Genomic DNA, 13,656 nt, shown 5'->3' with positions numbered 1-13,656 from the left:
ATATATCAGATGTTATTGGTCACATACCCATATATCTCAGATGTTATTGGTCCCATACCCATATATATCAGATGTTATTGGTCCACATACCCATATATATCAGATGTTATTGGTCACATACCCATATATATCAGATGTTATTGGTCCATACCCATATATATCAGGATGTTATTGGTCACATACCCATATATATCAGATGTTATTGGTCACATACCCATATATCTCAGATGTTATTGGTCACATACCCATATATATCAGATGTTATTGGTCACATACCCATATATATCAGATGTTATTGGTCACATACCCATATATATCAGATGTTATTGGTCACATACCCATATATATCAGATGTTATTGGTCCCATACCCATATATATCAGATGTTATTGGTCACATACCCATATATATCAGATGTTATTGGTCACATAACCCATATATATCAGATGTTATTGGTCCCATACCCATATATATCAGATGTTATTGGTCACATACCCATATATATCAGATGTTATTGGTCCCATACCCATATATATCAGATGTTATTGGTCACATACCCATATATATCAGATGTTATTGGTCACATACCCATATATATCAGATGTTATTGGTCCAATACCCATATATATCAGATGTTATTGGTCACATACCCATATTTATCAGATGTTATTGGTCACATACCCATATATATCAGATGTTATTGGTCCCATACCCATATATATCAGATGTTATTGGTCCCATACCCATATATATCAGATGTTATTGGTCCCATACCCATATATATCATGATTTATTGGTCACATACCCATATATATCAGATGTTATTGATCACATACCCATATTTATCAGATGTTATTGGTCACATCACCATATATATCAGATGTTATTGGTCACATACCCATATATATCAGATGTTATTGGTCACATACCCATATATATCAGATGTTATTGGTCACATACCCATATATATCAGATGTTATTGGTCACATACCCATATATATCAGATGTTATTGGTCCCATACCCATATATATCAGATGTATTGGTCACATACCCATATATATCAGATGTTATTGGTCACATACCCATATATATCAGATGTTATTGGTCACATACCCATATATATCAGATGTTATTGGTCACATACCCATATATATCAGATGTTATTGGTCACATACCCATATATATCAGATGTTATTGGTCCCATACCCATATATATCAGATGTTATTGGTCACATACCCATATTTATCCGATGTTATTGGTCACATACCCATATTATCAGAATGTTATTGGTCACATACCCATATATATCAGATGTTATTGGTCCCATACCCATATATATCAGATGTTATTGGTCCCATACCCATATATATCAGATGTTATTGGTCCCATACCCATATATATCAGATGTTATTGGTCACATACCCATATTTATCAGATGTTATTGGTCACATACCCATATATATCAGATGTTTATTGGTCACATACCCATATATATCAGATGTTATTGGTCACATACCCATATATATCAGATGTTATTGGTCCCATACCCATATTTATCAGATGTTATTGGTCACATACCCATATTTATCAGATGTTATTGGTCCCATACCCATATATATCAGATGTTATGGTCACATACCCATATATATCAGATGTTATTGGTCACATACCCATATATATCAGATGTTATTGGTCACATACCCATATATATCAGATGTTATTGGTCACATACCCATATATATCAGATGTTATTGGTCCCATACCCATATATATCAGATGTTATTGGTCACATACCCATATTTATCCGATGTTATTGGTCACATACCCATATTTATCAGATGTTATTGGTCACATACCCATATATATCAGATGTTATTGGTCCCATACCCATATATATCAGATGTTATTGGTCCCATACCCATATATATCAGATGTTATTGGTCCATACCCATATATATCAGATGTTATTGGTCACATACCCATATTTATCAGATGTTATTGGTCACATACCCATATATATCAGATGTTATTGGTCACATACCCATATATATCAGATGTTATGGTCACATACCCATATATATCAGATGTTATTGGTCCCATACCCATATTTATCAGATGTTATTGGTCACATACCCATATTTATCAGATGTTATTGGTCCCATACCCATATATATCAGATGTTAGTGGTCCCATACCCATATATATCAGATGTTATTGGTCCCATACCCATATATATCAGATGTTATTGGTCACATACCCATATTTATCAGATGTTATTGGTCACATACCCATATATATCAGATGTTATTGGTCACATACCCATATATATCAGATGTTATTGGTCACATACCCATATATATCAGATGTTATTGGTCCCATACCCATATATATCAGATGTTATTGGTCACATACCCATATATATCAGATGTTATTGGTCACATACCCATATATATCAGATGTTATTGGTCACATACCCATATATATCAGATGTTATTGGTCACATACCCATATATATCAGATTTATTGGTCCCATACCCATATATATCAGATGTTATTGGTCACATACCCATATATATCAGATGTTATTGGTCACATACCCATATTTATCAGATGTTATTGGTCCCATACCCATATTTAGCAGATGTTATTGGTCACATACCCATATTTAGCAGATGTTATTGGTCCCATACCCATATTTAGCATATGTTATTGGTCCCATACCCATATTTAGCAGATGTTATTGGTCACATAACCATATATATCAGATGTTATTGGTCACATACCCATATTTATCAGATGTTATTGGTCCCATACCATATATATCAGATGTTATTGGTCACATACCCATATATATCAGATGTTATTGGTCACATACCCATATTTATCAGATGTTATTGGTCCCATACCCATATTTAGCAGATGTTATTGGTCCCATACCCATATATATCAGATGTTATTGGTCACATACCCATATATATCAGATGTTATTGGTCACATACCCATATATATCAGATGTTATTGGTCACATACCCATATATATCAGATGTTATTGGTCACATACCCATATATATCAGATGTTATTGGTCCCATACCCATATATATCAGATGTTATTGGTCACATACCCATATATATCAGATGTTATTGGTCACATACCCATATATATCAGATGTTATTGGTCACATACCCATATATATCAGATGTTATTGGTCACATACCCATATATATCAGATGTTATTGGTCCCATACCCATATATATCAGATGTTAGTGGTCCCATACCCATATATATCAGATGTTATTGGTCCCATACCCATATTTATCAGATGTTATTGGTCACATACCCATATATATCAGATGTTATTGGTCACATACCCATATATATCAGATGTTATTGGTCACATACCCATATATATCAGATGTAATTGGTCCCATACCCATATATATCAGATGTTATTGGTCACATACCCATATATATCAGATGTTATTGGTCACATACCCATATATATCAGATGTTATTGGTCACATACCCATATATATCAGATGTTATTGGTCACATACCCATATATATCAGATGTTATTGGTCACATACCCATATATATCAGATGTTATTGGTCCCATACCCATATATATCAGATGTTAGTGGTCCCATACCCATATATATCAGATGTTATTGGTCCCATACCCATATTTATCAGATGTTATTGGTCACATACCCATATATATCAGATGTTATTGGTCACATACCCATATATATCAGATGTTATTGTCACATACCCATATATATCAGATGTTATTGGTCCCATACCCATATATATCAGATGTTATTGGTCACATACCCATATATATCAGATGTTATTGGTCACATACCCATATATATCAGATGTTATTGGTCCCATACCCATATTTAGCAGATGTTATTGGTCCCATACCCATATTTAGCAGATGTTATTGGTCACATACCCATATATATCAGATGTTATTGGTCACATACCCATATTTAGCAGATGTTATTGGTCACATACCCATATATATCAGATGTTATTGGTCACATACCCATATTTATCAGATGTTATTGCTCCCATACCCATATATATCAGATGTTATTGGTCACATACCCATATTTAGCAGATGTTATTGGTCACATACCCATATTTATCAGATGTTATTGGTCACATACCCATATTTATCAGATGTTATTGGTCACATACCCATATTTATCAGATGTTATTGGTCCCAATACCCATATATATCAGATGTTATTGGTCACATACCCATATATATCAGATGTTATTGGTCACATACCCATATTTATCAGATGTTATTGGTCCCATACCCATATTTAGCAGATGTTATTGGTCCCATACCCATATATATCAGATGTTATTGGTCACATACCCATATATATCAGATGTTATTGGTCACATACCCATATATATCAGATGTTATTGGTCACATACCCATATATATCAGATGTTATTGGTCACATACCCATATATATCAGATGTTATTGGTCACATACCCATATATATCAGATGTTATTGGTCCCATACCCATATATATCAGATGTTATTGGTCACATACCCATATATATCAGATGTTATTGGTCCCATATCCATATGTATCAGATGTTATTGGTCACATACCCATATATATCAGATGTTATTGGTCACATACCCATATATATCAGATGTTATTGGTCACATACCCATATTTATCAGATGTTATTGGTCACATACCCATATATATCAGATGTTATTGGTCACATACCCATATATATCAGATGTTATTGGTCACAAACCCATATATATCAGATGTTATTGGTCACATACCCATATATATCAGATGTTATTGGTCACATACCCATATTTATCAGATGTTATTGGTCACATACCCATATTTATCAGATGTTATTGGTCACATACCATACCCATATTTATCAGATGTTATTGGTCACATACCCATATTTATCAGATGTTATTGGTCACATACCATACCCATATTTATCAGATGTTATTGGTCCCATACCATACCCATATTTATCAGATGTTATTGGTCACATACCCATATTTATCAGATGTTATTGGTCCCATACCCATATTTATCAGATGTTATTGGTCACATACACATATTTATCAGATGTTATTGGTCCCATACCCATATTTATCAGATGTTATTGGTCACATACAGAGAGAGAAATGGGTTATGGAACGTGTATCTGAGGCTGTGGCTGGTCAGGCGGTGCAGACACAACAGTGCAAACACAAACACTGTACTACTGTCCATGCCTGACCGTACTGTACCTCTGAAGTAGTTTAACTTACTGAGTGTGGGGGCAGCCTTGGTGGGGGGGTCTGGCAAGCTCTCATAGATGTGTTGGACTGGGGGAGGAGGAGGAGGAGGGGCGAACCCGGGGGGAGCAGGCGGAGGGTTCTCGGAGCGTCCCTGAGTGCCGAACAGGTCGGCAAGGGAGCGCTGTTTCTGCTTCATGTGGTTGGAAATGGGGTGAAGCCCTCTGGTGGAGGGAGGAGAGGGCTGCTGTGCAGGGGGAGGCTGTCTCTGACGGGGTGAGGGGAGGGGAGAAGACTATTACTATAGGCTAGGTAAGATAACTGAATGGATATGTTAGCTCCTCACCAACATGTCTCGGGCTAGGCAACAATGCATGCAACAATGTACACACAGCTCTGACCTTCTGCTGTTGTACAGGTCCGTTATTTCTGAGGATAGAAAGGGCCTCCTCTTTAGGATCTTTCTTCTTCACAAACGGCTGTGCTGGAACCCTGGAGAGGAGCGAGGGAGTTAGATTTCCGCTGATGCAGTGGGATCTACTCAGCAGATGTCATGTGCTTCAAACATTTAGGATGGATCCACAGTCCCACTGACCTGATTGGTTTCAAGGGTTTTGGATCGTTGACAGGGCGGTTCTGGTACTGTTTAATAATGTCACGGATTCTGGTGCTGGGAGGGGCGGCGAGGCAGGGGGGCTGGTGCGGTCTGGTTCTCTGGCAGGAGGAGACGGGGGACGTTGCCAAGTCCTGGGTGCTGGAGGTGGGGAGGGGGAGCGGGGAAGGGTCTGTTTGGGGGTGCTCCCTCCGGGACGTTGCCAAGTCCTGGGTGCTAGGGGTGGGGAGGGGGAGGGGGAGCGGGGAAGGGTCTGTTTGGGGGTGCTCCCTCCGGGACTTTGCCAAGTCCTGGGTGCTAGGGGTGGGGAGGGGGAGCGGGAACGGGTCTGTTTGGGGGGGCTACTGGGAGCAGGGCGAGGCTTTGGCGGTTTGGCTGCTGGCTTTGGCTGAGAACCTGACAGAGTGAATGACAGCACAGGCAGCTGGGTGTAAGGTAAGACAAGTGGTAGTCATTTTATCCTGTGAAAACTACAGTTTATCTGAAGTTGAATAGGAAGATGTGCCCAACTCTACTCACCAATCTTCTGGAAGAACTCTCTCTTGTCCTTGAAAGAGTCCAGCTGGTCTGGACTGACAAAGTCCACATCTCTCTCCGGCTGATAAAAACAAAGACACTTTACATCTCAGTTTGCTTACAAGATAATGTTGTTGTTATTAATGTGTTTCTATTGTAATGAAATTACACATTTTTGCAATGGTTAAGTACATTAAAGATAAAAAGAATCAAGCAGAATTGAGCACAAACACACTAGCATCACACCCCTCCTCTGTCGTACAAACCTCAGGTATGTGGTGCTGTATCTGTGGTTTCCTCTGGCTGGGTGTGGTTAGCGGTGGAGGGGCGCGGGGGAGTGTTTGTGTCTGGGCTGGGGGTGAGAGGGCAGAGTGGTGTGTCTGTGTCTGGGCTGGGGGAGAGGGGGCGAGGGGGGGTGTGACGGGTCGAAGGTTAGCCTGGCGCCGCTGCTGCTGTCGCTGGTGCTGCTGAGTCTGCTGCTGGGACATAGTCATCGCCTGCATTGTCATCTGCTGGGCCTGGAGAGGGAGGGAGGACGAGACATGGAGACATGAGAGAGAGAAAGTGAGTAAGTGAGTGAGTGAGTGAGTGAGTGAGTGAGTGAGTGAGTGAGTGAGTGAGTGAGTGAGTGAGAGAGAGAGAGAGAGAGAGAGAGAGAGAGAGGGAGAGAAAGAGTGATGAGAGAGAGAGAGAGTGTGATGGAGAGAGAGAGAAAAAGAGAGAGAGAGAGTGATGAGAGAGAGAGTGTGATGAGAGAGAGAGCGAAAGACCGATGGAGTGATAGCGAGAGAGCGAGAGAGAGAGAGAGAGAGAGAGAGAGAGAGCGCAATGGCGAGAAAGAGTGATGGAGAGAGAGAGAGAGAGAGAGAGAGAGAGAGAGAGAGAGAGAGAGAGAGAGAGAAAGAAAGAAAGAAAGAAAGAAAGAAAGAAAGAAAGAAAGAAAGAAAGAAAGAAAGAAAGAAAGAAAGAAAGAAAGAAAGAAAGAAAGAAAGAAAGAAAGAAAGAAAGAAAGAAAGAAAGAAAGAAGAAAGAAAGAGCGATGGAGAGAGAGGAAGTGAAGTCATGTTAGAATAAAAATGGTGATATCATAAGAACATGAATTAAGGATAGGGGTAGGATTATGGTTTGTTTGTTATCATGGCATGTTTGTCCCAGTTTTCCACCAGTGTCTCCAAGTCCTTACCATGAGCAGGGCCTGTTGGTTGATGAAAGCCTGCTGCTGTGCTGCCATCTGCTGGGGGTCCAGGCCTGGTGGCAGCTGGCTGGGGTGCCATCATGGTTGGCATCATAGGCATGGGGGCAGCTGGCATCATACTTGGCATCATTGGAGCCTGGTAGTTTTGCATGGCAGGGTTCACCTGCATTCCTGGGAGACACATTTTTTTGTTGGGGGGAGGGGGGGGGGGGGGGGGGGGGTTTATCATTGTTAGAATAATGCAGGATAGAGAAAATAGATGACTTGTGTAAATCACAATTAGAATGTTTGTGTAATAAATTACTCCCCTCACTCACCCATAGAATAGCCCTGGCATTGTCATTGGAACACCTGCAACACAGATATTGTATTTAACATTGTAATTAAAATAGATGAGAGAAAACTGACAGAGAGAGAGAAAGAAACTGACAGAGAGAGAGAGAAACTGACAGAGAGAGAGAGAGAAACTGACAGAGAGAGAGAGGGGAAACTGACAGAGAAGAGAGAGAAACTGACAGAGAGAGAGAAGAAACTGACAGAGAGAGAACTGACAGAGAGAAGAGAGAAACTGACAGAGAGAGAGAGGGAACTGACAGAGAGAGAGAGAGAGAGAAAACTGACAGAGAGATAAACTGACAGAGAGAGAGAGAAACAGACAGAGAGAGAGAGAGAAACTGACAGAGAAAGAAACTGACAGAGAGAGAGAGAAAGAAACTGACAGACAGAGAGAGAAACTGACAGAGAGAGAGAGAAACTGACAGAGAGAGAGAGAGAGAAGCTGACAGAGAGAGAGAGAGAGAGAAACTGACAGAGAGATAGAAACTGACAGAGAGAGAGAGAAACTGATAGAGAGAAAGAGAAAGAAACTGACAGAGAGAGAAAGAAACTGACAGAGAGAGAGAGAAACTGACAGAGAGAGAGAGAAACTGAAAGAGGGAGAGAGAAACTGACAGAGAGAGAGAGAGAGAAACTGACAGAGAGAGAGAGAAACTGACAGAGAGAGAGAAAGAAACTGACAGAGAGAGGGAAAGAAACTGACAGAGAGAGAGAGAGAAACTGACAGAGAGAGAGAGAGAGAAGCTGACAGAGAGAGAGAAACTGACAGAGAGAGAGAGAGAGAAGCTGACAGAGAGAGAGAGAAGAGAAACTGACAGAGAGAGAGAGAGAAACTGACAGAGAGAGAGAGAAACTGACAGAGAGAGAGAAACTGACCACAGAGAGAGAGAGAGAGAGAGAAACTGACAGAGAGATAGAAACTGACAGAGAGAGAGAGAAACTGAACAGAGAGAGAGAGAGAAACTGACAGAGAAAGAAACTGACAGAGAGAGAGAGAGAAACTGACAGAGAGAGAGAGAAACTGACAGAGAGAGAGAAAGAAACTGACAGAGAGAGAGAAACTGACAGAGAGAGAGAAAGAAAGAAACTGACAGAGAGAGAGAGAGAAACTGACAGAGAGAGAGAGAAACTGACAGAGAGAGAGAGAGAGAAGCTGACAGAGAGAGACAAAGAAACTGACAGAGAGAGAGAGAGAAACTGACAGAGAGAGAGAGAGAAACTGACAGAGAGAGAGAGAAACTGACAGAGAGAGAGAGAAACTGACAGAGAAAGAAACTGACAGAGAGAGAGAGAGAAACTGACAGAGAGAGAGAGAAAAAGTGACAGAGGGAGAGAAAGAAACTGACAGAGAGAGAGAGAAACTGACAGAGAGAGAGAAAGAAAGAAACTGACAGAGAGAGAGAGAGAAACTGACAGAGAGAGAGAGAAACTGACAGAGAGAGAGAGAGAAGCTGACAGAGAGAGAGAAAGAAACTGACAGAGAGAGAGAGAGAGAAACTGACAGAGAGAGAGAGAGAAACTGACAGAGAGAGAGAGAGAGAGAGAGAAACTGACAGAGAGATAGAAACTGACAGAGAGAGAGAGAAACAGACAGAGAGAGAGAGAGAAACTGACAGAGAAAGAAACTGACAGAGAGAGAGAGAAAGAAACTGACAGACAGAGAGAGAAACTGACAGAGAGAGAGAGAAACTGACAGAGAGAGAGAGAGAGAAGCTGACAGAGAGAGAGAGAGAGAGAAACTGACAGAGAGAGAGAGAGAACTGACAGAGAGAGAGAGAGAAGCTGACAGAGAGAGAGAGAGAACTGACAGAGAGAGGGAGAGAAACTGACATAGAGAGAGAAAGAAACTGACAGAGAGAGAGAGAGAAACTGACAGAGAGAGAGAGAAACTGACAGAGAGAGAGAGAGAGAAACTGACAGAGAGAGAGAGAGAGAGAGAGAGAGAGAGAGAAACTGACAGAGAGATAGAAACTGACAGAGAGAGAGAGAAACTGACAGAGAGAGAGAGAGAAACTGACAGAGAAAGAAACTGACAGAGAGAGAGAGAGAGAAACTGACAGAGAGAGAGAGAAAAACTGACAGAGAGAGAGAAAGAAACTGACAGAGAGAGAGTGAAACTGACAGAGAGAGAGAAAGAAACTGACAGAGAGAGAGAAACTGACAGAGAGAGAGAAAGAAAGAAACTGACAGAGAGAGAGAGAGAAACTGACAGAGAGAGAGAGAAACTGACAGAGAGAGAGAGAAGCTGACAGAGAGAGAGGAAGAAACTGACAGAGAGATAGAAACTGACAGAGAGAGGAGAAACTGACAGAGAGAGGGAAAGAAACTGACAGAGAGAGAGAGAGAGAAACTGACAGAGAGAGAGAGAAACTGACAGAGAGAGAGAAAGAAACTGACAGAGAGAGGGAAAGAATCTGAGAGAGAGAGAGAGAAACTGACAGAGAGAGAGAGAGAAACTGTCAGAGAGAGAAAGAAACTGACAGAGAGAGAGAGAGAAAGAAACTGACACAGAGAGAGAGAGAGAAACTGACAGAGAGAGAGAAAAAGAAACTGACAGAGAGAGAGAGAGAGAGAGAGAGAGAGAGAGAGAGAGAGAGAGAGAAAGAAACTGACAGAGAGAGAGAGAGAGAAACTGACAGAGAGAGAAAGAAACTGACAGAGAGAGAGAAAGAAACTGACACACAGAGAGAGAGAGAAACTGACAGAGAGAGAGAGAAACTGACAGAGAGAGAGAGAGAAACTGACAGAGAGAGAGAGAGAGAAACTGACAGAGAGATAGAAACTGACACAGAGAGAGAAACTGACAGAGAGAGGGAAAGAAACTGACAGAGAGAGAGAGAGAGAAACTGAACAGAGAGAGAGAGAAACTGACAAGAGAGAGAGAAAGAAACTGACAGAGAGAGAGAGAGAGAGAGAGAGAGAGAGAGAGAGAGAGAGAGAGAGAGAGAGAGAGAGAGAGAGAAAGAAACTGACAGAGAGAGATGAGAGAGAAACTGACAGAGAGAGAAAGAAACTGACAGAGAGAGAGAAAGAAACTGACACACAGAGAGAGAGAGAAACTGACAGAGAGAGAAAGAAACTGACAGAGAGAGAGAGAGAACCTGACAGAGAGAGAAAGAAACTGACAGAGAGAGAGAGAGAAAGAAACTGACAGAGAGAGACAGAGAAGCTGACAGAGAGAGAGAAGAAAACTGACAGAGAGAGAGAAAGAAACTGACAGAGAGAGAGAGAGAAACTGACAGAGAGAAAGAAACTGACAGAGAGAGAGAGAAACTGACAGAGAGAAAGAAGCTGACAGAGAGAGAGAGAAGCTGACAGAGAGAGAGAAAGAAACTGACAGAGAGAGAGAGAGAAACTAACAGAGAGAAAGAAACTGACAGAGAGAGAGAGAAACTGACAGAGAGAAAGAAACTGACAGAGAGAGACAGAGAAGCTGACAGAGAGAGAGAAAGAAACTGACAGAGAGAGAGAGAAACTGACAGAGAGAGAGAAAGAAACTGACAGAGAGAAAGAACTGACAGAGAGAGAGAGAGAAACTGACAGAGAGAGAGAGAAACTGACAGAGAGAGAGAGAAACTGACAGAGAGAGAGAAAGAAACTGACAGAGAGAGAGAGAAACTGAGAGAGAGAGAGAGAAACTGACAGAGAGAGAGAGAAACTGTCAGAGAGAGACAGAGAAGCTGACAGAGAGAGAGAGAAACTGACAGAGAGAGAGAAACTGACAGAGAGAGAGAAAGAAACTGACAGAGAGAGGGAAAGAAACTGAGAGAGAGAGAGAGAAACTGACAGAGAGAGAGAGAAACTGTCAGAGAGAGAAAGAAACTGACAGAGAGAGAGAGAAAGATTGACACACAGAGAGAGAGAGAAACTGACAGAGAGAAAGAGAGAGAATCTGACAGAGAGAGAGAAACTGACAGAGAGAGAAAGAAACTGACAGAGAGAGAGAGAAGAAACTGACCCACAGAGAGAGAGAAAGAATTGACACACAGAGAGAGAAAGAAACTGACAGAGAGAGAGAGAGAGGAATCTGACAGAGAGAGAGAAACTGACAGAGAGAGAAAAGAAACTGACAGAGAGAGAGAAAGAAACTGACACACAGAGAGAGAGAGAAACTGACAGAGAGAGAGAAACTGACAGAGAGAGAAAGAAACTGACAGAGAGAGAGAGAAAGAAACTGACAGAGAGAGAGAAACTGACAGAGAGAGAAAGAAACTGACAGAGAGAGAGAGAGAAAGAAACTGACAGAGAGAGACAGAGAAGCTGACAGAGAGAGAAAGAAACTGACAGAGAGAGAGAGAAAGAAACTGACAGAGAGAGAGAGAAACTGACAGAGAGAAAGAAACTGACAGAGAGAGAGAGAGAAACTGACAGAGAGAAAGAAGCTGACAGAGAGAGAGAGAAGCTGACAGAGAGAAGAAAGAAACTGACAGAGAGAGAGAGAGAAACTGACAGAGAGAAAGAAACTGACAGAGAGAAGAGAAACTGACGAGAGAAAGAAACTGACAGAGAGAGACAGAGAAGCTACAGAGAGAGAGAAGAAACTGACAGAGAGAGAGAGAAACTGACAAGAGAGAGAGAACTGACAGAGAGAGAGAAAGAAACTGACAGAGAGAGGAAAGAAACTGAAGAGAGAGAGAGAACTGACAGAGAGAGAGAGAAACTGTCAGAGAGAGAAAGAAACTGACGAGAGAGAGAGAAACTGACAGAGAGAGAGAAAGAACTGACAGAGAGAGAGAACTGACAGAGAGAGAGAAAGAAGAACTGACAGAGAGAGAGAGAAACTGGCAGAAAGAGAGAGAAACTGACAGAGAGAGAGAGAGAAGCTGACAGAGAGAGAGAAAGAAACTGACAGAGAGAGAGAGAGAATCTGACAGAGAGAGAGAGAGAAACTGACAGAGAGAGAGAGAAGCTGACAGAGAGAGAGAAAGAAACTGACAGAGAGAGAGAGAGAAACTGACAGAGAGAGAGAGAAAGAAACTGACAGACAGAGAGAGAAACTGACAGAGAGAGAGAGAAACTGACAGAGAGAGAGAGAGAGAAGCTGACAGAGAGAGAGAGAGAGAGAACTGACAGAGAGATAGAAACTGACAGAGAGAGAGAGAAACTGATAGAGAGAGAGAAAGAAACTGACAGAGAGAGAAAGAAACTGACAGAGAGAGAGAAACTGACAGAGAGAGAGAGAAACTGACATAGAGAGAGAGAAACTGACAGAGAGAGAGAGAGAGAGAGAGAAACTGACAGAGAGAGAGAGAGAAACTGATAGAGAGAGAGAAAGAAACTGACAGAGAGAGGGAAAGAAACTGACAGAGAGAGAGAGAGAAACTGACAGAGAGAGAAAGAAACTGACAGAGAGAGAGAAACTGACAGAGAGAGAGAGAGAGAAGCTGACACAGAGAGAGAGAGAGTAACTGACAGAGAGAGAGAGAGAAACTGACAGAGAGAGAGAAAGAAACTGACAGAGAGAGAGAGAAACTGACAGAGAGAGAGAGATACTGACACAGAGAGAGAGAGAGAGAGAGAAACTGACAGAGAGATAGAAACTGACAGAGAGAGAGAGAGAAACTGACAGAGAAAGAAACTGACAGAGAGGAGAGAGAGAGAGAGAAACTGACAGAGAGAGAGAGAGAAACTGACAGAGAGAGAGAAGAAACTGACAGAGAGAGAGAGAAACTGACAGAGAGAGAGAAAGAAACTGACAGAGAGAGAGA

At 41.4% G+C, this 13,656-nt stretch overlaps 2 protein-coding genes across 3 annotated transcripts in view; both read right to left on the bottom strand.

Annotated features, from left to right (window-relative positions):
* Positions 1-6,911, bottom strand: part of LOC109866082 (unconventional myosin-XV) — a 21,390-nt gene extending 14,479 nt beyond the window's left edge. The window contains exons 1-6 of the mRNA XM_031799993.1: positions 6,684-6,911; positions 6,421-6,499; positions 6,247-6,325; positions 5,884-6,117; positions 5,690-5,780; positions 5,322-5,556 (exon numbers count right to left, since the gene is read on the bottom strand). Of these exons, the coding sequence (XP_031655853.1) occupies positions 5,322-5,556; positions 5,690-5,780; positions 5,884-6,117; positions 6,247-6,325; positions 6,421-6,499; positions 6,684-6,911 (946 nt within the window). The remainder of the gene's footprint in view (positions 1-5,321; positions 5,557-5,689; positions 5,781-5,883; positions 6,118-6,246; positions 6,326-6,420; positions 6,500-6,683) is intronic.
* LOC109866080 (unconventional myosin-XVB-like) overlaps positions 6,801-13,656 on the bottom strand; it is a 25,983-nt gene continuing 19,127 nt past the window's right edge. For both annotated transcript variants that reach the window (XM_031799682.1, XM_031799683.1), the window contains exons 10-12: positions 7,930-7,963; positions 7,601-7,783; positions 6,801-6,935 (exon numbers count right to left, since the gene is read on the bottom strand). In XM_031799682.1, coding sequence (XP_031655542.1) covers positions 6,923-6,935; positions 7,601-7,783; positions 7,930-7,963 — 230 coding nt within the window. In that variant the 3' untranslated portion in view covers positions 6,801-6,922. The remainder of the gene's footprint in view (positions 6,936-7,600; positions 7,784-7,929; positions 7,964-13,656) is intronic.

Source organism: Oncorhynchus kisutch, linkage group LG20, assembly GCF_002021735.2.
Source record: "Oncorhynchus kisutch isolate 150728-3 linkage group LG20, Okis_V2, whole genome shotgun sequence".
Lineage (NCBI taxonomy): Eukaryota > Metazoa > Chordata > Actinopteri > Salmoniformes > Salmonidae > Oncorhynchus > Oncorhynchus kisutch.
The sequence above is the reverse complement of the archived record's forward strand: the minus strand, read 5'-3'. Positions and strand labels throughout refer to the sequence as shown.